Genomic DNA, 26652 nt, shown 5'->3' on the forward strand with positions numbered 1-26652 from the left:
GAAAGTTATTGTGAGCACAGTTGTTAATATTAATGTTATATTTCTATTAGTTCATTCTCATGCTGCTGTAAGGACAGGCCAGAGACAAACCCAGGTAATTTACAAAGAAAAGAGGTTTAATTGACTCACAGTTCTACTGGATGGGGAAGCCCCAGGAAACTTGCAGTCCTGGTAGAATACACCTCTTCATAGGACAGCAGGAGAGGGAAGAAGACACCTCTTCTTCACAGGACAGCAGGAGAGAGAATGAGAGCCAAGTGAAGGAGGAAGCCCCTTATAAAACCGTTGGATCTCATGAGAACTTGGTTACTATCATGAGAACAGCATCAGAGAAACTGCCCTCATGATTCAATTACCTCCTACCGGGTCCCTCCCATGACATGTGGGGATTATGGGATTACAATTCAAGATGAGATTTGGATGGGGACACAAAGCTAAACCATATCAATATCCAACACCTACAGATTCTCAGAGACGTAAGATTACCTTTAGACTATACTATTGATGTGCTCTGCCTAACCAAATCAGTTGGAACTCTTTCGGTTACAAGTGACAGAAAACCCAACTCAAGTTGGATTAAGCAAAAAGCAAATTTGCTGGCTTATGTGACTCGATAGTCCTGGGCTAGGGTTACATATCAGGTACAACTTAATGTGGGAGTCAGACAATATTATTAGTACCCAGCACAGCTCTGTTCTTCCCATGTGTTGACTTTGTTCTCAGACAGTATCTCCCCTTGGGGTCAGAAGGCAGTTACTGCAGCTCAGCTTAAAATCCTGTAGTGAAAAAGGAATTGAAGACAACCAGTGCCCACCCCGGGAGCTGGGAGGTGAGGGGTGGAAGGAAATCCACTCAGTGCATATGGCTGAGGGTGAGGGAGGCATGGGCCCTGAAGAAAATGCAAGATATTGAACTCTTCCTTTTTAGAAGAAAGGTAAGTCCATCTAAGAGTCCTGCCTCCTGAAAAAAAAAATCACTATACCTCGAACCTAACTTTTGATAGGACATATTTATGTTACTTGATAGAAAAGAAACTCAGAGAATGGGCCTTTGTTACTTTCTCGGGAAGCTGAGTTACAAGTTACAAGGACATCGTTCTTTCATTTTGTACCATTTATTTTCAACCTAACAGAATTTCCTTGAAGTATTCTGATATTTGCTGGGCACCCTTACCCAGCTACCAGTACCAATCCAGACTTACCTTATTTTTATGGATTTTCTATCATTTCATTGAGACTGGGAGGAAGGGCCATGTCACCCTAAAAACTGAGTCTATTCATTTTTTGCTCATTCAATTTTGAAATACAGCTTGTCTTGCTGTTTGCTGTTGTGAGGGAGTGAGAAATATAACATTTTTTGCAAAACGTTTCAAATACTGGAGACTCAGTAACATCCATTTCTGACAACACCTAGGGTAAAGGAGGAAGCAGTAATGAGCAAAACCATCCTGGGGAAAAGAGCATAGGAGATGAAGTGTGAGTGGTTACTCCTCAGTGATGCAGGGTCCGAGCAAGTCAGGGCTTCTGAGGGAGGCTGCTGCCAAGGGCTCTGACTTGCCTGCCCTGTGGGCCAAGGCTTGCCTTAGCCACAACAATTTACTATGCCCAGACAAAAAGGAAATTCATGAACAGAGAGTATGTCAAGTGTATGGCCACTGCCAAGAATGAGAGCCAGAATCTCCTGGTCTGGCTTCTCCTTGACCTTTCTGCTTTCACGAGGGTGGAGCCAGGCCAGGTGAACCAACCTGAGCACCTCTGTGTACAGGCTGTGGTTTGCTTGGGAAAGTGAGTGCTTGCAAGGGCTGCTTATGGCTCCTCAGCCTGAATGAGGGTGCCCATTGTCACACAGCTGTGTGTATGCTGTGACCCTGCCCAACCGGGTTTGCAGGCAGAAGATATGTATGCTTTCCTTGGAGGGTGTGAAGGCTGGACGTGGCTTTCTCCAAACTGTTTTACCTTATGTTTTCCTGGGATGCCTGTCCAGCCAGTCTGCATAGCATCTGCCCTTTCCGGTCAAGAGGCTTGCCAGAGAAGATACTAAGGGGCCACATAATGAGGGTGGAGCCACACAGTATCCGCAGGAGGGAGGAGGCTGGGACAGTCCAGCAGCACCTCTGGAGAAAGCAAGGCTAAGATAGGAACCCATTTACGTGATATGACAGAAACTCATGGAATAGAAAGGTCTTTGCTACTTTCTCAGGAAGTTGAGCATCTTCCTTTTCTTTTTATTGCCAAATTCAACTTAATTTATGAATTTGGCACAGGCCCTAAACCCTTGCCTGTACCTTGCCCACTCCAGGCCAGACCAGCACCAACATGGGGCGGGGGGACATGCCCTGGAATACAGGAATGTTTGCTGAGGCCGTTTGATGTGTAGGAACATCCGAAGGATAAGCATGGGGCCCTGATTCCTTTTCTAACTAGGTGGGTGACATTGGGTGACTTTCTTTCCCTCTATGGGCCACATTATCTTCAATAGTGAAATAGGTAATGGTCAAAATTATTTTCACGGCATTGTATAATTCTCACACGCTAATATACAGCAGTGCATAAAAACTCACAGTTACCTAAATCCCACTGTTCCTGAAACAGGAAAATGTGAAAACATTGCAAGTTCTCTTTCTCCCCTAGGACCATTGCACTGGCAGCTAAGTGATGTCTGCCTCCCATGATAGAGTGGCACCGCCTCTCACAGTGGGGCTGGGCATGCGGCTGCACATCAGCAGGAGCTGAGCCCTTTGTACTGGCAAAAGGCTTTGAGTTCCTTGGTTCCAGGGATCATCCCTAACCTGTGCCATGTGGGAGGTGCCACCACCCGGAAGACACAGGGCCTGCAGAAGAGAAATCATGGTCTCCACCCTCAGTATTTCCTAGCTAATCAGGCTTCTTAGATTGCTCAATGTTTCTTTCTTTGTTTGGCTTTGCATGCTGTGGCCTCGAAGCCTGAAATGCTCCTCTTTGTCCGCCTGTTATGAGGGACTGCTGTGCGTGTGGAAATTTCATGCTGCATGAACCTGGAGTCTGTTGCATAAAATGTAATATAGGCCCTCAGGATATTACGGTGTACAACTTATACAACTGCACAGCATGGCTCAACTGCCACCTCCACCCATTTCCCTTTTGTGGGTCCAGCCCGAAAGCTCAGCACTGTCTCAGTCTTCAGCTTTGTGTTCACATTTTACCGCTTCCTTCTGATAAATCTTTGTTCTTCATACCTCTTTCTTTACTGTCTCCACATTTTATTGACCACCTGCTTTGTGCCAGGTTTGTACAGGGCTGTGGCAGCGCCGGCGAAGGTGCAACGTGGGTAACACTCCGGGAGCATTTGCCGCCGGTGTCGGTTGCCTGCTTTTGACCCATGGTGCCAGCTCACAGGGGCAGCACTGAACATCTCAGGAACTCTGGACATGAAGGAAATCTCCAGGGCAGGAGGCCAGGGGAGGCTGACCGCTCCAGTGCCTCCCAATTTTCTGCACCACAGAGTGCCTGGGGCAGAAACTCGGCAAGCAAGCAAGCAGTAATGACAGACCAGGGGAGTGGCTTGCACAGGGAAGCCCACAGGGAACCAGGCTATCCCCGGGAGGGTGAAAGAACTTTGTGAGCCACCCTCCTGGGGGAGCCACAGTGTCCTGGTGGTCTCTCCGGGAGAGACCTGGGAGGCCACCCAGGCTGCCCTTCAGTGGGTGTCATTCTCCGAGCACCAGACCATGGGTTCACTTCCTGAAAATGCCTTCTAGCCTGTTGGGGAGTGATGAGCCAGGCTCAGCCAGATCTGTGAGGTTCAGTGACCCATTGTTGAAATAATCCAAGTAATGGCTATGGGTCTTATGGAAATTAATTAGCCCCCATGGCCATTAAATGGAGTTGATTTTCAGCTCTGACCCTGAGACCCGGCAAAATACTCTGCTCGGGAGTCGCCTGGAGGGTTTATCCGCTTCATTGCTTCATATTGACGGGCGCTTCGCGAAATTTGTTCCCTTTAGAGAGTCCCAATAGAGGATGGCTGGAGGGAAACGAGAAGTGCCGTTCGACTGAGGCACGGTTGTGGCAGAAACCAGCCGTTTCTCCGCCTGCCTCAACTACAAATGGAACCTAACAGACGAAGTCATGGCTGACTGGGGGATCGGCGACATCGGCAACAGGGGCGAACACTACGAGCAGGCTGGTTTGGTTTGAACCGCTGACGTGGCAATTCATTGCGGTTGATGCTGAAAATACATCCAGCCGAAGTATGCTGATTTAACCGCAGATTCGGCGATTTTATTTAAATGCTCATATAACTGAAAGGAGGATCAACGATCTTTTTATTCAAAATAAATCGACACTACGGCTACCCTTCTTGGCCGTTCCGCGCAATGATCTTCGCGCATTTGACCAGAAAGGAGATTTCACTAAAGTCCTCCTCCAGCACTCAACCAGATTCTGGCGAAACGTCTGGGGCACCGACCGACTCTCACCAGAGTGGACATAAACTCTCTCCGGGCATGCGTTGTACGCCACGCTGCTGCTTCACGGGCCTAAGATCGCCGGTACCAGGTTAGGGCGGATATCGCTGGAGTATCTGCGTTGCCAGAATCAACCGCACCAGCTCTCGCTGAACCAGAATCTGCCGGAGTTACCGGATGCGCTAAATTAAATGGTTGGCGGCCTCAAATGCAAAAGATGGTCAGTTCGCTCTTTAATGCCAGATATTCGCCAAACTTAATTCGAAGTTTCAAAGGCTCAGCGACACGATTCACAAATGAAATTACTCAGATTCCTGATGACACCGCTTGATGACCAGCCTGTTGAAACAGAAAAATGCGTGGTTCCGGCGTATTCTGCGGGGATGACCTCATTTGGTAACTGAAAGAACCAAACTACGACAAAAAGAAACAAAGGATCCTGGCAAACGCCCATCAGGCGGATGAGGAGTGAACCGACACCGTGAACCGGTCGCTCAAAATCACTGAAAGCCTGATCTCTTTTCCGAAAGTTTCATCAAAAAAGACGGTTGCATGGTGCTTTCTGCGAGCAGACACGTTATGAAAAACTATAAGGTGGAGATGTCGTACTCAGGCAGGTTCTGTACTTGATGTATTCATCAGTCTTGGGTGTCAACTCTCTCCTCCAAATGGTGATGCTTGCTCTCCTGTGTCGAGGGTGGCACTCCACTACCTCGTTCAAATTTTTCCATTAGCTTGATAACCCAAATCAAATTGCCCAGGTTCTCTCAAGGCAGGTAAGGATGAAAGAATTTCTATATCTACTTGATGGGTCTCTGGATTGTGGCTTAATATTCTTCCTTCCTTGCAGTCAGAGACATCAGGAGGGTAACTGGATGTTAGTTCCAAAAGCTTAAATGCAATCTTTTCTCCAACTTGAGGGGCAGCTGCTAACAGTGGTAACAGACTATAGTCCTTCTTGTGTGTCTCTACCAGGTCTAGTTAATAGCAGATGGTGTTACGTCATTTAATTGCTTGCCTCTGGTTATCAGTGCTTCTATTTACAACACAGGAAACAGGATGCCCTCATCCTCAACCTCTCCCCAGTATGCCCCGTCCCTTAGCTACCTTCCAAGAAAAAAATGTTCTCTCCTCTACATCATCCTCTTCCTAAACTACTGGGGAGAGACACACTGGGAGAAGGACCAGGAGCCTGTCCACCACTATTTGGGCCAGGCAGCCTCTATCGAGCACCACCACATTCGCGTGACAGCCCTGGGCCTGGACAACCTCTTCCTGCAAAAAGGCCTGCTGTCTTTAAGAAACTCGCAGCACACTCCAGGGTGCTCGATGACATCAAGCATTGGTAATCTGACTCCTGAACTAGAGTCTGAATTTGAGAAAGAAGATGTTGTTCAGAGGTCTTGCACTTGCCTAGGGGAGTAAGGCAAAGCCAGGTTTATACCAGTTTGTCTGCAGTTGTATTTGCGGTAGAGGGTCCTTCCTTGATAACTCAGTTGGTAATTTCTCTGAGGAATTTCTGGCCTCAAAGTGACTTTACCGGGACCCATGCATAGATTCATCCACAAGACTCCAGATGCCAAAGGAGGAAATGGGACTCTCTTTGACAGGCAGCTTACAATACCTTTCCTTTTCCCGAGCTTGTGAAGCCTTTCTAGCAGAACTTTTGGAGGCCATCTCTAGTTGGCCCAGTCTTTTACTGCCTGTATTTTAGGAGACTTGGGATTCTTGGCCTTTTTTATATTCATTTCTCTCTCCTTTTTCTTTTGGGGTTTCTTTTGGTCTCTTCGTTATCATCACCCACGGTGCCACAGGTTGTTTTCTTTTCTTTCTTTCTTTCTTTTTTTTTTTGCTGACAGTCTGATCTGACTTCTGGTTCCAGATCAAGACCTTCTCATTATTGTTATTGTTCTCTTGCCTCTTTCAATGCTTCTTTTGGATAATGTTGTAATCTAGTTCAGTTTCTTCATCCTCCTCATGCTAGAATGCCCCTTCTTTTAAACATAAGAGATAAATTAGTGTCCCATTACTGATGACTACAGGATTCTCAGCGGCTCCTCTCTCTTCTAGATTTAGCTCTGGGGGGCGGTCACATACCTCACCAGGCACCTCTTGGTGGCGGGCAGGGAGGCCCCTCCAGGTAGAGGCTGGGAGGGCCCCAGAACTGACCGAAGCGCTGGTGGATGAGACTAATGAGATCTGTGATGACTCGGCATCTGTTCAAGTCGACCAGAAGCCAGAAGGCCCTACAGTGCGGGTAACTGGCAGTGGATAATCAGATTGAAACCGTAGCCTAACGATCTCGGAAGCTGCCATCTTGCTTGGTGCTCAGCGGAAGTCGAGAGATATTTTGGACTATTTTAAAATGGAGTTTGGAGGCTAGGGGGCATCTTCTTGAGTCTGGAGAGACTAATGTGAGGGGCTCACGGCTCCTATGGAATGAATTAGAGCCTTGATCCTATATGCCCCACAGAGTGGAACCCAGAACAGCTGCTGGCTCATGGTGACAGTCAGCCCTTGTCACCTGGAGTCCAGGCTCTCTGATTGGAGCTAGTATGTTCAGGAATCCCAATCGGACATCCCTGCTGGGCAGTCAAAAATCCTGTGTAGGCTGGGTGCGGTGGCTCATGCCTGTTATCCCAGAACTTTGGGAGGCCGAGGCGGGTGGATTGCCTGAGGTCAGGGTTGAGACCCAGCTACATGCAGCAGTGGTGAAATTGTCTCTACTGAAAATACAAACAGTAGCTGGGCATGGTGGCGGGTGCCTGTAATCCCAGCCTTCTCCAGGGGAGCCAAGGCAGGGTGCTTGAACCCAGGAGGCGGAGGTACAGTGAGGCTGAGATGCGTTGCCTCCAGCTTAGGGAACATAAAGCGAGACTGTCTCAAAAAATCCCATAGACCACCACTAGCTTAGTGACTCCAGCTCAGAGTACTTGGCTTATGTGACAGAGTGTGTGAATGCCTATCTGTGTGGTGTACATGCCTTTTTTTACAGCCCCTCAGTCTAGGCCCGGCTCACTCCACTTGTCCAGCAGAGCTGGAGACTCCTTGTGGAGTAGCTTGGGAACATGGCTGTCCCACCCCAGTGAGTCATGAGTGACCTCCGCCCTCATCCCCACTTGGGAAATTTTCTAAATTGCCTCCTCTCTCAGCTCTCATCACACATTAGTTTTTCTTCCTTCTCAAAGCTTCTCTGAAAGCAATTTTCACCTCCTGTCTCATTTTCCTTCTCCTGACCAGCATTGGTATGTTCTGTGTCCCCAGCCCCATCTCCAAGAGGATTGTCCAGCCCAACTGTGGTCTGTGGTGGGGGCCGGGGTTCAGCCCTGATGTCCTGCCCCGTCCCCCTGGCTCCCCACCCAGTTTGGGGGCCTCCTGATCCCCCTCTCCACTGTTCCTCCCCCAGGGCACTAAGGCACAGTACCTGGCAGCCAATGCCCTAAAGAAGCAGTCGTGGCGATTCCACACCAAGTACATGATGTGGTTCCAGAGGCACGAGGAGCCCAAGACCATCACTGACCAGTTCGTGCAGGTGAGGGCCCCGCCCCCTCTTCCCGCTGCTAGGGTTGGGGTAGAGTCCCCAGGCTCCAGGCAGCCCCTGCTGGCCTCTGCGCCCTCGCCTCCACTTTTCAGCCGGCGCAGTCCCTCAGCCTGACCATGTTCTCCTCCCTCGGGCTGTCTGCTCAGCCTGGAACACTGCCCTCTCATCCTCTTCCACTTGGCCAGCTCCTAGGCCTCCTGTGGGTCTTAGCCCAAATGTCCCTTCCTCAAAGACACCTTCCTGGTGCCACCCAGCCTGGTGCCTCCCCCTTGCAGTGCTGGGCACACTCGCTTGGGTGTGGGATTTTCCCGGTATGTCTCCCTGTACCAGGCTGTGGGCTCTGCTGCCCAGGGACCTTGATGGCCCCCCTTTCACCTCAGGTCCATGCCAGCAGAATACAGGGGCTCCAGTGGGAAGCTATTTTTTAATGGGCTTCTCAAGTTTTAATACTGGGAAATTCCTGCTTCTTGCAAACACTCTGGAGCCAGCCTACCTGGGTTTGAGCCCAGTCTAGCTGGGTGACGCTGGGCAAGTCACTCGAACCTCTGTGTCTCAATTTCCTTATCTGTAAAAATGGGGGGAAGAAGACCTAGCTAATGCAGTTGTTATGAAGATTAAATGAGTTAATAACATGTAAGTACTTAATGGTGACTGCTACATAGTCAGTGTCATGCAATTAGTGTCATGGATTTTTTCCAAATTACTTTCAGTTGGTGTGTTCTACAGTGACTTTTTTTCCCACCAAATACTTCCCTGAAGCCAAGCCCTTCATGGGGATGAAGTATTACAAGGTCCTTGTCCTCAGAGAACTCAGTCCCCTCTCCTAGTTCTCCCAGGTTGCCATCTTTGAAGCATTTAAGACATTCATTCAGAACCTAGCTCCTCTCCCACTGTGTCCTCAGACGTGCTGCCAGACTTCCCTGTCGCTTGCATGCTGGTTTGGCCCCAAAGCCATCCTCAGAGTTGGCATTTCAGGCCATCCAGTCATTCAGAAATTCCCACACCACTGCCGTCACCAATAAAATGTCCCTGCAGAGTGCTTGGATTTAGACTCTGAGCCTGTTCCATTCTCTAGAACACGAAATTGAAAGCGTACCATGCCGCAGGGGTCTTTGTGAAGATTAAATGCTAGGCTGTGCATCCCGTAGTACTCACACGTGAGAGGTGCTCAAAAAGCCACAGCCCTCGAGAAAACGAAGGCTGTGCACTCACACCTGGGGCTGGGGCTAGGGCTGGGGCCCCGCTCTGGCAGCGGCTGAAGTGGAACCTCTGCGAGGCCCCCTCTCCTGAGCACTCCCTAGCTGAAGTGGCATGATAACATGTCCCTACCGCCAAAAGAACAGCTGATTGGGGCCGAGTGTGCATGCAGGGCGAAGTTGGCTGGTGCCCGCAGCCACCTTCCACCACCCAGCCCTAAACTGTACTGCTAGCCGGTCCAGCCAAGATCCCAGACCACCTCCTCATCCACTCACTGACCGCCTTCTCCCCCGGCCAGGGCACCTACATCTACTTTGACTATGAGAAGTGGGGCCAGAGGAAGAAGGAAGGCTTCACCTTTGAGTACCGCTCCCTGGAGGACCAGGACCTCCAGTGACACCGGCCCCTCCCTCTACCCACCCCCTTCCCCCTGCATGCTGATCCCCCTGCCCAGGTGAGGGCCCTGCCCTGGAAGACTGGAGGGAGGCCCCAGGCCATGGGGCATGCCCCTCTCCCAGGAAGCAGGGAGGGGGCCAGGAGGTTTTCCTCTCAGCCCCACCCTGGGGGCCTGGCGGGGAGGGCTGCCCCCTCCTCCCCTCCCCAGTGAGGGACATTTTTTGGTAAACCTATTTTCATTTTGGAAAATATGTATGAATAAATACTTTTATATGACGGCTGGCAGCAGCGGCCTCTCCTGTACCCCTCCAGGGTCAATATAGGCAAAGTGAGGGTCCCTGCTGGCCAGAGGCAGACCAGCTGGGGTTGGTGGGAGTTGTGCCTCTGGTCATCTGTCTCGCTGCTCCCATTTGACCCTCCTGGCAGTGCCTGGCCTTGGACCCGAGGGCCAGCCGGGGGCCCTTGACCCTCTCAGCTGCTTCCCTCCGAAGACGTTCAGCTCGAAGCTGGTCCAGGGATGGAGGCCTGCGGGGAGAGGAGTGAGGTCAGAAAGCTGGTAGCTCCTAGGAGGCCATTTCCCCAACCTCTCTCATAGAGGGAGCTGCCGCCTGGAAGCCCTGCTGCATCCAGTACACCCCAGCCTCAGCTCTCAGGCCTTCTGGAAGAAGCCACTTGGTGCTGGGACACCATGGGCACGTCTCTGGCCTTCCCTTCTGTGGACTTTGGTCCTCCCCAGTCTTTAAAATCTGATGCTTCTCCAGGTCAAGAAAGCACAATGAGCAGCCCCCGGCCCTCTCTCTGCCTCAGTTTCCCTTTCTAGAGAAAAGAGTACAGGCAGTGTACCCCCTCTAGACCAGGGGTATAGCATCCTGGAGACAAACCTGCTTTTACTGTCTTAACCCAGCAGCTCTCAAACTGTTGGTCTCAGGACCCCTTTATACTCTTCAAAACTGAGGACCCTAAGAGCTTTTGTTTAAATAGATTCTATCTGTTAATATACTGCAAATCAGAAGTGAAAACTAAGAAAGTTCGGACACAAGCATCTGTGCCATTAGCCATCAGAATGAGGGTGTCTTCTCATCACACAGCCTCTGGAAACCTGCACTATGTGCCTGAGAATGTGAGTAAAAAAGGCCAACAGTGTTAGGAAAATGGAGGCTTGATACCACAGCACCCCGGGAAAGGGTGGCAGGACCCCTAGGGGTTCCTGGACCACATGCTGAGAACCACTTCACCCAGCCAGCCCTTCACCGGGTCCCTGGCTGTCCTGACCAGAGACCCTGCAGTGCCCATGCTGGGCTGCTGCCAAGCCCTGAAAGTCTGGGCCCTGGTCTGCTAAGGAAGGGTCTTCCTTCTTACTCTTCGGGTCATTGCTTCTCAGACCCCTCCTTCTTTTCCTTTCTGCTGCAATTGTCTTCTCCGCTGTGCTATCTCTTTTTCCCCAGATGCTTCTGCATCTCCCGCAGAGGGTCCAGACGGCTCTTGATCTTCTCCTCTGGGGCTGGGCGGGGGGCCCCCTCGCTCTGGGGGTAGCTGGTACCAAGGGGGTTGAGTCTGTGCCTCCGCTGCACTCTGGCCCAGGTATGTCAGGACCTTTGGGAACTTTCTCTTACTTACTTTTCCTCCTAGGGGCCGATACAAGAGATGGGATATAGTCTTTCAAGGTGTGTCTCCCTGACATAGGAATCTAAGCAAACAGGTACCTAAGGTTTGTCATGAACAGTTTGGCAGAGTGCTGGGGATGGGAGGGAGCACCAACAGAGGGCCGGAGAGTTCCCCTGGGACAGTAGGTACAGTGGCACATGAAAAGCAGGGGAAGGGAGGGACAAGGCAGACCACTTGAAAGTGTTCAAAGGCAGGCTGCATAGAGGGAACTTGAGAGCACAGAGGGATCAAAAAGCAAAGCAGAGGAGCCATGGGTGGAGTCAGCAAGTCCAGAGACAGCAGGTGAGTGAAAGAGCTCATGTACCTGTGTTTTTTGAGATACAGTCTCGCTCTGTTGTCCAGGCTCGAGTGCAGTGGCACCATCTCGGCTCTGCAACCTCTGCCTCCCAGGTTCAAGCAATCCTCCTGCCTCCATTGCGTGGCCGGGTTACAGGCATGCCCTGCATGCCACAAGCTAATTTTAATATTTTTAATGAGATGGGGTTTCGCTATGTTTGGCCCAGGCTGGTGTGAACTCCTGACCTCAGGTGATCCATCCACCTTGGCCTCCCAGTGTTCTGGGATTACCGTTGTGAGCCAGCTGCATGCTGACCACTAATGATAGCACACACTTGATCTTAGCCAAAAGGCAAGAGGCTGATTAAACTTTTTTTGGAGATGGGGTCAGCTCTGTCACTTGAGCTGCGTTCCGCATTAAGCGCCAATCTCAGCTCACGGCACCACCTCCCAGTTGGCCCGATTCTCCTGCTTCAGCCTCCAGGTAGCTGGGATTACAGGCGTGCACCACCACACTTGGCTTATTTTTTTGTATTTTTAGAGGGGCTGCCCATTGTTGCAGCTGGTCTTGAACTGCTGACTTCCGGGTAGATCCACCGCCTCAGCCTCCCAGTGCTGGGATTATAAGCGCCGGCCACCAGCCCGGCTCATTTATTTTTGCAGCCCATCAGGTTCGGGCCTCCAGTTTGGAGGGCAGGCAGTTGCCTGTAGCTAGGGACCTCAGCATCCCTCCAAGCCCTGTGGGTGCCCAGATGGCAATACTTCTTAAGTGTCATGCTTTGGTATGGTTCTAAATTCTGTGTGTTTGTTCTCGTTTGACCTTGATCACAAGCAGTGGCTAAAGTGCCCTCTCCCCCTAACTCGATTCATGGCTCCTCTAATGAAGTGGGTGAGGCAACCTTTCTCTGTGCTTTCTTCCTCATTGCTCTTTGTGCCTCCGATCTCCGCACCCGCTACTCCAGCAGCTCCGAGAGCCAGGTCCACAGGGCCAGAACTTGGGGCTCCCGCCTCTGCTGCTTCAAGCTCAGGCAGTGAGTTCTGATGTCTGGCTTTCTTTCATAGGAATTCTGTGGGGCCTGGGGAGAAAGTTATAGGCAGGGCATTCAGAACCTAGAGGTAATTCCAGAACTGTGATTACTGCAAGGTGCCCTGCAGAAAATGGCAGTCCAGGTGCTGGGACACCAGAAAGGGCACTGGGCCTCTAAAAGGAGCACTTCCTGTCCTAGCTGGGGGTGAGGGTAGGGAGATGAGGGCAGCGCCTGTGGAACACTGGCTGCACCAGGAAATGGTAAACCACGGATCATCAAGGATGGCTGGGAGGAGGTCCCTGGCCTAAACCAAAGGGGTTCCTAACCTCAAGTGAGACAATTAAAATAGCCATAAAGGTAGACCAAACTGCATTAGGCCAGACGATCTGAATTCTAGCCATGGCTCCAAGTCACTACCCCAAGTCGACTGCTGAAGCCCCTGTCCCCTTCTTCAGGGCCTTGGATTTCAAACGGTATGGCAGCCTATTGATATTCACAAGGCGGGCACCTCCCACCCACTGTGGAGGATCAGACTAGCTAAGGAACTGAAAGTTGGGTGTACACCAAACAGATTTAAGGAGCCATACAGAAAGCCCGTGTTTGTGTGTATGTGTCTAGGGGGCAGTGCAGGAAAGGGCTCGCCCGATGGCGTGGAGCCTGGCTGTCCCCCTCTCCTTAAATGTGCCTTCCCCTCCCACTGGCTTGTCCATGGTACGCCCAGCGATGACAGTGCCCCTCTAAGAACGAACAGTGCCTATTGGGGATTCCGCAAGTCAGGCGCTATGCATGTAGTTAGCATACAATAGGTGCTCAATAAATAGGCTGTGCAGGCAAGAGCTAAAAGTGATCCGGGTCGCCCAGACTGTGGCTGTGTATTCATTAAATGTTTTTAAGCTTCTCTTTTGTGCTAGACACTGTTCCAGCCATGTAGAAATAAACCAATTAGAAACACAAGACAAAGCGAGATCAAGGGAGGAGGTTGGTGGAGTGGGCACAAAGGTTTGCAGAGACGCGTCCTCGAAAGCGGGATCGAGCGCCTGGTCGAATTCACCGCGGGGCACACACTGAGCCTGTGCAACGCCTCAGCTTTCGGCCCCCAACCGCGGCGCGTGCACGCTGGGCTCCGGAGGTCCGCCCGGCCGGCCTCCGAGCTTAGCTCTTGCTGAGCGAGCAGCACCCTCTGCTCACGATCCTTCTCCTCCTCCTGGGCCTGGCCCTCGTCACGCCGCACGCGGGCGACATTGTCCTTGTTCCGGACGTGCCAGCTCTTCTTGGGCAAGATATTCATGGCGTCGTAGCTGTCCAGGGACTGGCACGCCCGCCTCTTTGCACTTCCGATTGGCGAGAGGATGCCCCCCTTCCTCATGGCGCTGGAAACCACAGATTTGGTTCCAGTGGATTGGAAATTTTGTACCCTGGCTGTAACGACAGGTGATTGGCGAAGCAGGGCGATGCTTTCACGGCGAAGTTAGGCGTTGGGCGCGTGAATACTGGCAACCGCCTCTTATCACAGATCTAGACAATCATAGGAACGACGCCCTGATTGCTACCAGATCGCGGCCATTCGATTGGTCGACATGACCGTCAAGTCTCCTTGCGGAAGACCGCTGCGCACCGACAAACATGCCCATACATTTGATTGAAAGCCCTGCCCGCCGCAGCCCTGCACCCCACCTCAGGACACGGTTTAGGCGCGGCTCAGCGGCCTGGCTGCTTGTTTGTGGTAAGAAAGATCACCCGAGAGTCAGGGACGTGGCGGCGAGGGGCCGTGGAAATCTCCAGATACCAAATCTGGAAGGGCGTGGAATCTTCTCCAGTTCTCCTAGTTTACAGATGTTGTGGCCTAGGCTTACAATGGGCCTGGGGTCTGAAAGTGGGACGTGAGCTGCGGGGGACAAAGAGCCGGTTTGTGGCGAAGGGTGGAGGTCAAGCGCCACCTGGCCAGCGCCGTGCCGGAAGACTTTGTTCACAGGGCCAAAGAGAGAGGTGGAGGTCACGACACCCTCTTCATGTTCCCCAGGGGCCCTCTCAGGGACCCGCCTGGCTCACCGTCTCTCTCTGACGTTTGAGCTCAGATATGAGGCGTCTGTAGGAGTTAGCCCGAGCCACAGTGTACGCCATCAGGATGCTGGAGGAGACAGGAACGGAAGCCACTCCTGACACGCTCTTCGAAGTCAGGGATGTGGACCCCTAAGCCCCTCCTCGTCCAGGCCCAAGGAGTTCAGTCTCCCAGATCCAGGAGTCCTAAATCCCGCCCACCTCCTCCTTCCGACCCAGCAGTCCAGGAGCCTAGGCCTCCTCCCTCAGACTCAGTACATTGCCTGATCCCACCCCCAAGCCTTTCCTCTCTTGGACGCAGGTGGTGGCCCCAGATGCTGCATTTCAAACTAGACCCAGAAGTCTGACCCTGGAGATCAACAGAAGGGGGCAAAACCCTGGAGTCTAGGAAGTTCTAGGTGAGGTCTCAGGGAGCTGGGAAGTAGGCTGAGGGGATCTGGAGCTGGGCTGGGGCGGCGCTCACGGGAGGCTGGACCTGGCAGAGGAAGCGGGATCCACAGGTAAAGACAGAGCTGGGCTCCGTAGGAGGAGCCAGGAGTGCAAGGAACACTGAATGTGGGGAGGCCAGGAGGGAGAGAGGCGGGAACCTCCTCGCGCAGGAAGATGCTGTAAAGCAGAAGGGGAGCTGGAGATGGCCGGGAGCCAGGAGAACCAAGGGAAAAAGTGCCGTGGGAGGCCGGGAGGTGCTGGCAGCCGGAGAGCAGGTGGAGAAACAGGTAAGCTGGTGGGGTAAGGCCGCGGGAGAAAGGGGGATCTGAGAACACAAGAGTCACCTTTTAACCAGTCTCGCTCTGCCCGCCCAGGCGAGGAGTGCAGTGTGGTGCTTCGCAGCCTCCCACCTCCCAGGTTCAAGCTATTCTCGTGTCTCCAGCCTCCCGAGTAGCTGGGATTACAGGTGTGCACCACCACTCCCGGCTAATTTGTTTCGCTGTTGGTGTTTGTTTTCTGTTTTTGAGACAGAGTCTCGCTCTGTCACCCAGGCTGGAGTGCACTGCAAGTCCAGGCTCACTCACGACCTTCCTGCCTCCCTGGTTCGACAGATTCCCTGCCTCAGCCTCTCCCAAGTAGCTGGGATTACAGATTGCTCGCCACCAAGCCCGGCTAATTTTTGCCCCAACTTATTTTTAGTAGGGGTTTGTGCCATGTTAGCCAGGCTGGTCTCAGGCGCTCCTGACCTCAGGTGATCAGCCGCCTCCAGTCTCCCAAAGTACTGGGATTACAGGCGTAAGCCACCGCGCCCGGCCTACCTGCCTCTCCTTTTTCCCGAGCCAGGAGTCTGGGCCCTTCCTTGTCTGGTTGGTCTAAGTCCCGGATCTCATAAGAGTCAGAATGCCCTAGACTCCTCTTCTCTGCAGATCCAGGGGTGCATCCTCCAACCCCCTCCTCTCTTTGGGACCCCTGGTAATCCAGGGCCCCAGGGGATCTTCCGCCCCTTGGGGACCCAGGGTGCGGGCCCCAATACCTCCTGCCTCAGACCCAGGTGCATACCTTCTTCAGGTAAGCGGCAGGAACTTGACGTGTAGCAGAGGGGCAGCAAAGGGCAGAAAAACTCCCCACCCGGGCCGTGCCATAAGATGAGCCCCAGCACCTCGTCAGGCTGAGACTCCTGGGTCGCACCAGACTGCCAGCCCCAGGACCCAGAGGCGCAGAGGGCCACAGAAGGACTAAGGCGGGGCCGGGCAGAATCGAAGTAGCCCCGGCGACTTGGAGTTTTCCGCCTCCCATGCCACTTACCAATTAGGAAGCAAACATATCCTAGGAGGGGCAGGACTTTCAAGACTCCACGTGAGAGGGTGTGTGGAGACTAGACTGGACTAGGTGTCCTAGCAGCCCGGTAGGGCAGGAGCCACAGGGGAAATGTACACACAAAACAAAAGGGCAGGGGAGTGGGGAGATCCTGCAGGACCGAGGCAAGCAAAGGGAACCATTAGAGGGAACAATGTAAGGTGCGCGGTAGCTGTAGCACAACACCCGATGGGGCGGGGCCTGGTCCCTAGAAGGGGGCAGGACTACAGCGAGGGCAGGGCTCTCCGCTCACAAGAGCCTATATAGGATGAGCAGCCCCAGCGACTCCCAAGGCAATCCAGCAGGTCAGGCGGTTGCATTTCCTGGCCCAGGACAAGTCCAGCACTGAAGGAAGGAGGAGAAATAGGTCAGAGACCTCCCAGGGATGGAGCACCTGGAGGCCCACAGTGGGAATATGCATGTGACCCTATGAGACCCTGTCAATACTTTCTCTGGGGTCCTCGTTTTCAAACATTCATACCCATGGGAGAGTGTTCCAGCATCCCGAGCTCCCCTCTCCACCCAAACCAAGAGTCTGGACCCATAGCTCCATGCCTTGGGGACCCCAGGTCCCAGGCAGGAGCCCCTTACCCGTTCTCACCAGAAGTTCTTTGTAATTGTAGCCACAGGTTTGCAGTCGCCCAGCCTGGAGTGGCCCCCACAAAGTGATCTATTTCCAGAGAGGCAAGGACCACCAGGGGCCAGGAGCGGTCCTGGCCCGGGGAGAGGCTGAGAGAATGGACCCTGATCAGTACCCACCCGTGGCGTTACGCCTACCAGTGGAACGTGTGCTGCATTTCATGTCTCTCACAGATGAAGAAGCTGAGGCCTAGCGACAGAGTCAGGATTTCTTTCTTTCTTTCTTTCTTTTCTTTCTTTCTTTCTTTCTTTTTTTTTTTTTTTTTTTTTTGAGACGGGGACCTACTTGTTTGTACAGACTGGAGTGCAGTGGTGTGATCTGGCTCACTGTCCTCCTCCCAGGCTCAGCCGATTCTCCTGCATAGCCTCCCGAGTGGCTGGGACTGCAAGAGCCACCCCTGTAGAGGCTGCTTTTGTGTTTCCACTAGAACCGGGTTCCACCGTATTTCACGTGAGAGCTGGTTTGAACTCCTGACCTCGGCCTCGGCTCCTCTCAAAGTGGCAAAGGGACACGGGTTTTTGACACGCCCTAACCAGCAAGAGTCAGGATTTGAATCCTAGGATCCGATATCGTACAGAGTTTCCGTGTGTCTTACTTGTCAGTGCCAATATCCCTCTGACGGCCCCGACCCTCCATCATTCCCATGGAGGCTGGAACCTGAGCAGGATAAAAACGATCTGGCGACTTCTAGTGTAGCCTTCCAGTGGAGCAATGAGCTTGAACACGGGCGACAGCACAAAGTTGACCCCAGCGATGAAGATGGACGGAAGGTAATTCACCCCAAGCTTCAGCAGTGGCAACTCCTGAACAAGGGGTGTCTCCTGGGAGGAGAGAGGGAGTGGACCATGAGTAGAGGCTTGGGGTCCTGGAGGAGCCAAGCTTAAGGTCCTTCCCCAGACCTCTTCTTTGTTGTTTGTTTGTTTTTGGTTTGTTTGTTTCTTTGTTTGTTTTGAGACAGAGTCTGGCTCTGTCACCCAGGCTGGAGTGCAGTGGTGTGACCTTGGCTCACTGCAACCTCTGCCTCCCGGGTTCAAGTGATTTTTCTGCCTCAGCCTCCTGAGTAGCTGGGATTACAGGTGTGCCCCACCATGCATCATTTTGTATTTTTGGTAGAGAGCCAGTTTTTTGCATGTTGGTCAGGGCTGGTCTCGAACTCCCGACCTCGTGATCCCCACCTCCAGCCTCCCCAAAGTGCTGGGATTACAGGCGTGAGCTACTGAGCCCAGTCTCTCTTCTTCCTTTAAAACCCCGAACTCCAAGGTTTCCCGGCCGCCACCCCTCTCACTTCCTCGCCAGAGACCTCATCCCAAGCCATTCCCTCCCTCCATCGTTGGAAATATAGGTTCCAGGACCCCCTGGCTTCCCTCTTCAGACCCTCCACTTTGCCGAATGCTCTCTAGCCCAGTAGGCAGCCATAGAGGCTCCCCAAGTGCTGATCACCAGCAGGTTGAGCAGCACCTGCACCAACCAAACCCTGGCTTCCTGGCCCAGAGTCCCCACAGCAGCCTGGTGCCGCAGCAGTCTCCTCCAGCTCCACCTGAAGGCAGGAGAGATGCCAGCTTGGACTCCATTTCCCAAGGCGCTAGCCTCTGGGTTCCCCAGGCCTGGCTCTCCAGAGATCCTCCTCAACGTGAACTGATGCAGCAGTCTCACTTTCCAGCTAACAACGCTTGCAGTCCCGAGTTCCACACTTTGTCAGGAGCAAAGCCGTGTTGGGCATTGGCCTCTGGCGGCCCGGGATCCACAGCAACCCCAAGCCCTATATCCCTGCACGGCCAATCTCAGCACCCCGGGCCCAGCCCCTGAAGCTCCGCTTGCCGCCAAGATCCGCTCTCAGCCCTGCCCATGGAGGCTCCCAGGCGACCTAAGCAGCCACCTGGCTGAAGTTCCAGTTGATCTATATCCAAGATGCCCGCTTCTTCTCCCACATCGCCTTAACTTTGAACCATTGCCTTGGCCCCATACCGCTTCTTGTGCGCTTTGAGTGAGAGGAGCCTCCCCTATATTTGCCCAGAGGCTGGTCTCGAACTCCCTAGACTCAAAGCAGATCCACCTGCCTCCCCTGGGTCTCCCAAAGTGCTGGGGTTACAAAGCATGGTCACCCGATCCATGGCACATCCTTTTCCCTACACCCTTGGATACAGGAGGCAGCTATGTGCAGGCTCTCTCCTCGGCCTCTCATCCCCAGGACACCGCCTTTCTTGGAGAAGGAGCTGCCTAGCGTCTCTCCGGGGCCCCATCACCAGGTTGGGCCGCGTTATGTCAGCCCGGCCCCTGGTCCTACCCTATTTGCAGACCCAGCCCCTGTGAGTCATGGGGCCCCATGCGGGTTAGGCCCGTGCGTTATCTCAGCCCCAGTCAGGATTACACTGGTCCCTACTACTTTGGGTATGGCAGCCCCTAATGCATGCCTGTAATTAGGTACAGATGATGTGCTGGCACTGCACTTTTTATTGGGCGTCCCACTTGAGGCCTAAGTCCCAGGCCGAGGGAGCTTGCAGTGGCTGTGGCTGGTGAATCCCTGACTCAGCCAGCAGTGTCTGCTTCAGCCAGGACACCGAGCCAGAGGGGCAGATGGGATGTGAAAGGACGAAGCTAGGCCTTAAGGGGTTATGGGGGATACTCATATTGGGACCAATGGGAGAAGGCGAACCCTAGGGCCTTACCCAAGTTACCTAGGAGATCTCATCAGATCGAGGAAAAAGAGTCAAAAGAGAGAGAAGCAGGTGCCACCTGATCATTGAAGGCAGAGTCAGGAGATTCCAGAGACAGACCCTAGGGCACAAGGCACCAGAGGCAGAAACCGGAGACAGGGACAGGCAGGGCCCGAGAAGGGGCAGAAACCCAGAGTGAAAGGGACAGAGGCCCTGAGGAAGACAGAGATGTGGAGGAGAGACAGAGGCCCCCGAGGGAGATTCGGAGAAAGGGAGACAAAGACAGTGAGAAAGGAGAAACTAAATCTACAAAAGATGGGGGTCAAAGACCCATAAGAAGTACAGGCACCCAGAGAAGGGGGCTGGGCGGGAAGACCCGAGAAGAAGACAGAGACCCAGAGAAGATGGCAGGTAAAGACCCAAGAGACGGGGGCACACCAGGCGCCATGGCTCACACCTGTAATCCCAGCACTTTGGGAAGCCCAGACGGGCGGATCACGAGGTCAGGAGATCGAGACCATCCTGGCTAACACGGTGAAACCCCCTCTCTACTAAAAATACAAAAAACTAGCCGGGCGAGGTGGTGGGCGCCTGTAGTCCCAGCTACTCGGGAGTCTGAGGCAGGAGAATGGCGTGAACCCGGGAGGCGGAGCTTGCAGCTAGCTGAGATCTCGCCACTGCACTCCAGCCTGGGCGACAGAGCGAGACTCCATCTCAAAAAAAAAAAAAAAAAAAAAAAAACTGAGACTTCTTCCTAGCATAACCTGCCAGAGCCTACCTGATCTGACCCTTCCCTACTTCTCAAAGCTTAAATCTCTGTCTTTTTTTTTTTTGACAGGGTCTTGCTCTGTTGCCCAGGCTGGAGTGCAGTGGTGCGATCTTGGCTCACTGTAACTTCTGCCTCCCAGGTCCAACTGATTCTCCTGCCTCAGCTTCCCAAGTAGTTGGGACCACAGGCATATGCCACCATGCTCAGCTACTTTTCATATTTTTCATAGAGATAGGGTTTCACCATGTTGGCCAGGCTGTTCTCAAACTCCTGACCTCAAGTGATCCGCCTGCCTCAGCCTCTCAAAAAGCTGAAATTACAGGCATGAGCCACCGCGACTGGCCCTGCCCCTTCTTCTCATACAGGCCTTTTATTTCTCAGAACACCTCAAACCTCTTTCCTACCACATGGCCTTTGCACTTGCAGCTCCCTCTGCCTGGAATGCTGGTGGCTTGGCTGTTCACCTGCCTGGCTCCTTCTCTTTCTCTTCATCTGCAGGTCCCTTACTCCAGATAGAAAGGCTTTTACCACTCCATCTAATGAGGGTCCCTACCCATTATTCTGTATCACAGGGGTTGGCAAACAAGACTCCATGGGCCAAATCTGGGCCAACCACTGTTTTTGTAAATAAAGTTTTATTGGAACACAGCCACACCCACTCATTTGTGTATTGTGTGTGGCTGCTTTTGCACTACAGTGGCAGAGTTTGGTTGAGTCCCAGACTGCAAGGCCTTCAAAGACGAAAATATTTACTTCCTGGCCCTTCACAGAAAAAGTTTGCTGATTCTTGCTCTCTATTCTCACATCCCATTCGTTTTCTCTATAGTACTGCTCCCAAACTCAAATAGTTGATTTGCTTGTTTATTTTATTACTATTATTATTATTGAGATGGAGTTTGCTCTTGTTGCCCAGGCTGAAGTGCAATGGTCCGATCTCAGCTCACTGCAACCTCCACCTCCTGAGTTCAAGCAATTTTTCTGCCTCAGCCTCCTGAGTAGCTGGGATTATAGGCATGCACCACCATGCCTGGCTAATTTTGTATTTTTAGTAGAGATGGGGTTTCTCCATGTCTGTCAGGCGGTCTCAAACTCTCAACTTCAGGTGATCCACATGCCTCGTCCTCCCAAAGTGCTGACATTACAGGCGTGAGCCACTGGGCCCAGCCTGCTTGTCTATTTAACAGTCTGTCCCACAGTGTATCTCCCCTACTAAACGGTAAGCTGTACATATGTTTGGGGACTCCCAAATGGTTCTCCATGTCCTAGTACAGTGCCTGGGCTAAGGAGACACTACACTACAATATATATATATTTTAAAGAGTAAAATTGGGCCAGGCGCGGTGGCTCACGCCTGTAATCCCAGCACTTTTGGAGGCCGAGGCGGGCAGATCACCTGAGGTTGGGAGTTCGAGACCACCCTGACCAACATGGAGAAACCCCCGTCTCTACTAAAAATTAGCCGGGTGTGGTGGCACAGGCCTGTAATCCCAGCTGCTTGGGAGGCTGAGGCAGGAGAATTGCTTGAACCCAGGAGGCGGAGGTTGTGGTGAGCTGGAGATCACACCATTGCACTCCAGCCTGGACAACAAGAGTGAAACTCCTTCTCAAAAAAAAAAAAGAGTAAAATTGACTGGGCGCGGTGGTTCACGCCTCTAATCCCAGCACTTTGGGAGGCCGAGGTGGGTGGATCACTTGAAGTCAGGAGTTCGAGACCAGCCTGACCAACATGGTGAAACCCCATCTTTACTAAAAATACAAAATTAGCCAGGTATGGTGTCACATGCCTGCAATCTCAGCTACTTGGGGGGTTGAGGCAGGAAAATGGCTTAACCCAGGAGGCAGAGGTTGCAGTGAGCTGAGATCGCACCACTGCACTCCAGCCTGGATAACAGAGTGAGACTCCATCTCAAAAAAAAAAAAAAAAAAAAAAGTTGACTTTTGGCCAGGCACATTGGCTCATGCCTGTAATTCCAGCACCTTGGGAGGCTGAGATGAGCAGATCTCTTTTTTTTTTTTTTTTTTTTTTTTTGAGACGGAGTCTCGCGCTGTCACCCAGGCTGGAGTGCAGTGGCCGGATCTCAGCTCACTGCAAGCTCCGCCTCCCGGGTTCAGGCCATTCTCCTGCCTCCGCCTCCCGAGTAGCTGGGACTACAGGCGTCCGCCACCCCGGCCGGCTAGTTTTTTGTATTTTTTAGTAGAGACGGGGTTTCACCGTGTTAACCAGGATGGTCTCGATCTCCTGACCTCGTGATCCGCCCGTCTCGGCCTCCCAAAGTGCTGGGATTACAGGCTTGAGCCACCGCGCCCGGCCTGAGATGAGCAGATCTCTTGAGCCCAGGAGTTTGAGCACAGCCTGGGCAACATAGCAAGACCCTGCCTCTATAACATTTAAAAAAAAAAAATTTAGCAGGGCATGATGGTGCGTCCCTGTGGTCCTAGCTGCTCCAGAGGCTGAGGTGGGAGGATCAGTTGAGTTCCGGAGGCCCAGACTTCAGGTGAGCTATGATTGCACCACTGTACTCTACCCGGGTGACAGAGTGAGACCCTGTCTCAAAAAATAAAACAGGGTGGGCGCGGTGGCTCACACCTGTAATCCCAGCACTTTGGGAGGCCGAGGCAGGTGTATCACCTGAAGTCAGGAGTTTGAGACCAGCCTGACCAACATGGGAAAACCCTGTCTCTACTAAAAATACAAAAAATTAGCTGGGCGTGGTGGCAGGAGCCTGTAAACCCAGCTACTTGGGAGGCCGAGGCAGTAGAATCCCTTGAACCGGGGAGGTGTAGGTTGCAATGAGCCAAGATCGTGCACTCCAGCCTGGGTGACAGAGTAAGACTCTGTCTCAAAAACAAACAAAAACGAATGAAAAAAAAATCCCAAAACCTTTATTTATTTTATTTTATTTATTTATTTTTTTTTTCGAGACAGAGTTTTGCTCTGTCGCCCAGGTTGGAGTGCAGTGGCCTGATCTCGGCTCACTGCAAGCTCTGCCTCCTGGGTTCACACCATTCTCCTGGCTCAGCCTCCGGAGTAGCCGGGACTACAGGCGCCCGCCACCACAGCCAGCTAATTTTTTGTATTTTTATTAGAGACGGGGTTTCACCGTGTTAACCAGGATGGTCTCGATCTCCTGACCTCGTGATCCGCCGGCCTCGGTCTCCCAAAGTGCTAGGATTACAGGCGTGAGCCACCGCGCCCAGCACAAAACCTTGATTTTAACTCACACAGAAGAAAGGGTTACACGGCAAGACTGAGGATTCTTGGGGAGGGAGTTTCTGCCACCACCACTTGCTTCCCTACCCCAACCCGTCCCGTCGCGGGGTCAGGGGTGCAGGTGCCACTGACCGATGCAGGATGAGCAAGAGGCAGAGGAGGCCAACTGCAAAGGCCCAGCACAGGTAGGTGACCGCCAGGCGTGGGCGGGGCGGGTAGAAGCCATAGAAGAGAGGGGACCATTCCAGGTAACCCTGTGGGGGAAGGCGGCGCGGGGGCCACTGTGGGAGGAGGCGGGGCTCCTGGAGCTGCACAGTCAGGGTCTGGGGTCAGGGTTTGAGGTTCGTGTCATTGAAGGCACTGGGCTCACAGTTGGGCGGGGGAAACTCCCAGGGCCCCAGGCACCTACTTCTGAGAGCAAGTTGAAGACCTGGGTGGCAAAGGTGACCAGGCCCTGGGAGTGGGGGTTATAGGAGCCGCAGGGCGAGGAGCTGTTGGAGCCGGGAGGGCCTGGGGGAGCGCCTCCCAGCCAGGTGGGCAGCAGCGTCATGCAGGCCATAAGCACAGAGGCCAGCACGTTGAGGAGGAGCAGGAAGCGCAGCAGGGAGAAGTAGGACTCCGTGCCGGCGCCAAACTGGCCTGTAGGGGGCAGCAGAGAGGCTCAGGTTCCTTCCCGGGAGCAGGACCAGCTCCTCCCATCCCGGCACTGGGGGCCCAGCCGTGCCTTGCTTTCTTTCTATTTTTATTATTATTATTGTTATTTGTTATTATTATTTTTGAGACGGAGTCTCGCTCTGCCGCCCAGGCGGGAGTGCAGTGGCGCGATCTCGGCTCACTGCAACCTTCGCCTCCTGGGTTCAAGCAATTCACCTATCTCAGCCTCCCAGGTAGCTGGGATTACAGGCACGCGCCACCATGCTCAGTTTTTGTATTTTTAGTAGAGACGGGGTTTCACCATATTGGTCAGGCTGGTCTCGAACTCCTGATCTCAGGTGATCCACCCACCTCGGTCTCCCAAACTGTTGGGATTACAGGCGTGAGCCACAGCGCCCAGCCCAGCCGTGCCTCTCTCAGACCCAAGAGTCCAGGCCCCCAGCCCCTTCTCCCTCAGACCCAGATCCCAGCCCCTCCTCCCTCAGATCCAGACCCCAGCCCCTCCTCCCTCAGACCCCAAAATCCAGGCCCAAGCCCCTCCTCCCTCAGACCCAGGAGTCCAGGCCCTGCCCCCAGGACATCATCCGAACCCCACCGCACCCCCAATCCTCTTCAGTGTCCATGACCAGGGCTACAGGCTTCGCAAACCTTCCTTTGTTTTCTCCTTGGACCTCCAAAGTAGCCGCGCCCATTGGTCCCTCCTAGTTCCAGAGCCATAGACCACCTGGTCCCTGGCATTTCTTTGCCTGGGAGGGCAACAGGCAGAAAATGAGGGGTTTTGCAGCCCCAGACTGGGAACCATCCGAATGTAGAAACAACCCAAAAGTAGAATGGAGAAGTAAATTGTGGCCTATACATAAGATAGAATACTCTGTGGCAATAAAAAAGAAACCAATTGGGTGCGGTGGCTCACGCCTGTAATCCCAGCACTTTGGGAGGCCAAGGTGGGTGGATCATCTGAGGTCAGGGGTTCGAGACTAGCCTGACCAACATGGTGAAATCCTGCCTCTACTAAAAATACAAAAAAAAAAAAAAATATATTTAGCTGGGCCTAGTGGTGGGCACCGGTAATCCCAGCTACTCGGGAGACTGAGGCAGGAGAATCACTTGAACCTGGGAGACAGAGGTTGCAGTGAGCGGAGATGGCACCATTGCACTCCAGCCTGGGTGACAGAGTGAGATTCCTTCTCAGAAAAAAGAAAGAAGGAAACCTAATGCTAGGCAGAAGAAAACAGCACAGAAGACTGAAGACTGCATGATTCTATTTGTACAAAGTTGCAGAGCACAGAGCTGGCAAAGCGGGAGGCTGGAGTGGGAGAATCTCTTGAGCCCAGGTGTCGGAGGCTGCAGTGAGCTGAGATCACACCACTGCACTCCAGCCTGGGCATCACAGCAAGACTCTGTCTCAAAAAAAAAAAAAAAAGGTTGGGGGAGAAGGTTACCATCTCCTCGTGAGGAGAAAGGGGGTGTCAGGGGAGGGACGCACAGGGTGTTGTCATGCTGTGCCGCTTGCCCTAGCTGGAGTTTATCTGGGCTCTCACTTTATAAATACAATCGTCCCTCAGTATCCATGGGGGTTGGTTCAAGGACTCCCCAAGGATACTGAAATCTGTAGATGCCCAAATTCCGTATATAAAATGGCATAGTATTTGCATACAGGCTACACATATCTTCCTGTGGTTTTTCAAATTTTATTTTATTTTTTATCTGATTTTTCAGAGACAGCGTCTTGTTTTGTTGTCCAGGCTGGAGTGCAGTGGCGCAATCATAGCTCAATGCAGCCTCAAATTTCCAGGCTCCAGCAATTCCAGTCTCCCAAAGTGCTGGGGCTACACGTGTGGGCCACTACACCCAGCCCTCCAATGCACTTTAAAACCAATCACCTCTAGATTACTTACAATACCTCATACAAGGTAAATGTTATATAGATAACTGTTCTTTTAATTTGTATTTTTTTGTCATATTGTTACTTTATTACTTTTTTTCTTTTCTTTTCTTTTCTTTTTTTTTTTTTTTTGAGACGGAGTCTTGCTCCGTCACCCAGGCTGGAGTGCAGTGGCGCGATCTCGGCTCACTGCAAGCTCCGCCTCCCAGGTTCACACCATTCTCCTGCCTCAGCCTCCCGAGTAGCCGGGACTACAGGCGCCCGCCACCACGCCCGGCTAACTTTTTTGTATTTTTTAGTAGAGACGGGGTTTCACCGTGTTAGCCAGGATGGTCTCGACTCCTGACCTTGTGATCCGTCCGTCTCGGCCTCCCAAAGTGCTGGGATTACAGGCATGAGCCACCGCGCCCGGCCTGATTATTACTTTTAAAAGATACAGATGGGGTCTC

The 26652-nt window shown here is 52.8% G+C and overlaps 1 protein-coding gene, 1 long non-coding RNA gene and 2 pseudogenes across 2 annotated transcripts; 1 reads left to right on the forward strand and 3 right to left on the reverse strand.

Annotated features, from left to right (window-relative positions):
• Positions 1-5161: 5161 nt before the first annotated feature.
• Positions 5162-6257, reverse strand: LOC116273638 (annotated as a pseudogene).
• A 1268-nt stretch (positions 6258-7525) lies between these two features.
• Positions 7526-9881, forward strand: LOC101018469. The gene is made up of 2 exons (XR_002519676.2): positions 7526-7976; positions 9481-9881. It is a non-coding gene; the product is annotated as an uncharacterized LOC101018469 (long non-coding RNA).
• Positions 9882-9892: 11 nt separating this feature from the next.
• LENG1 (leukocyte receptor cluster member 1) lies at positions 9893-13913 on the reverse strand. Its single transcript, XM_031662771.1, is given in 7 exon segments — positions 9893-9916; positions 10008-10027; positions 10030-10103; positions 10938-11084; positions 11086-11194; positions 12419-12595; positions 13700-13913. Coding segments are annotated over 7 exon segments (765 nt in total).
• A 435-nt stretch (positions 13914-14348) lies between these two features.
• LOC110742236 lies at positions 14349-25295 on the reverse strand (annotated as a pseudogene).
• Positions 25296-26652: the final 1357 nt, after the last annotated feature.

The sequence above is a fragment of the Papio anubis genome, unplaced genomic scaffold, assembly GCF_008728515.1.
Source record: "Papio anubis isolate 15944 unplaced genomic scaffold, Panubis1.0 scaffold992, whole genome shotgun sequence".
Lineage (NCBI taxonomy): Eukaryota > Metazoa > Chordata > Mammalia > Primates > Cercopithecidae > Papio > Papio anubis.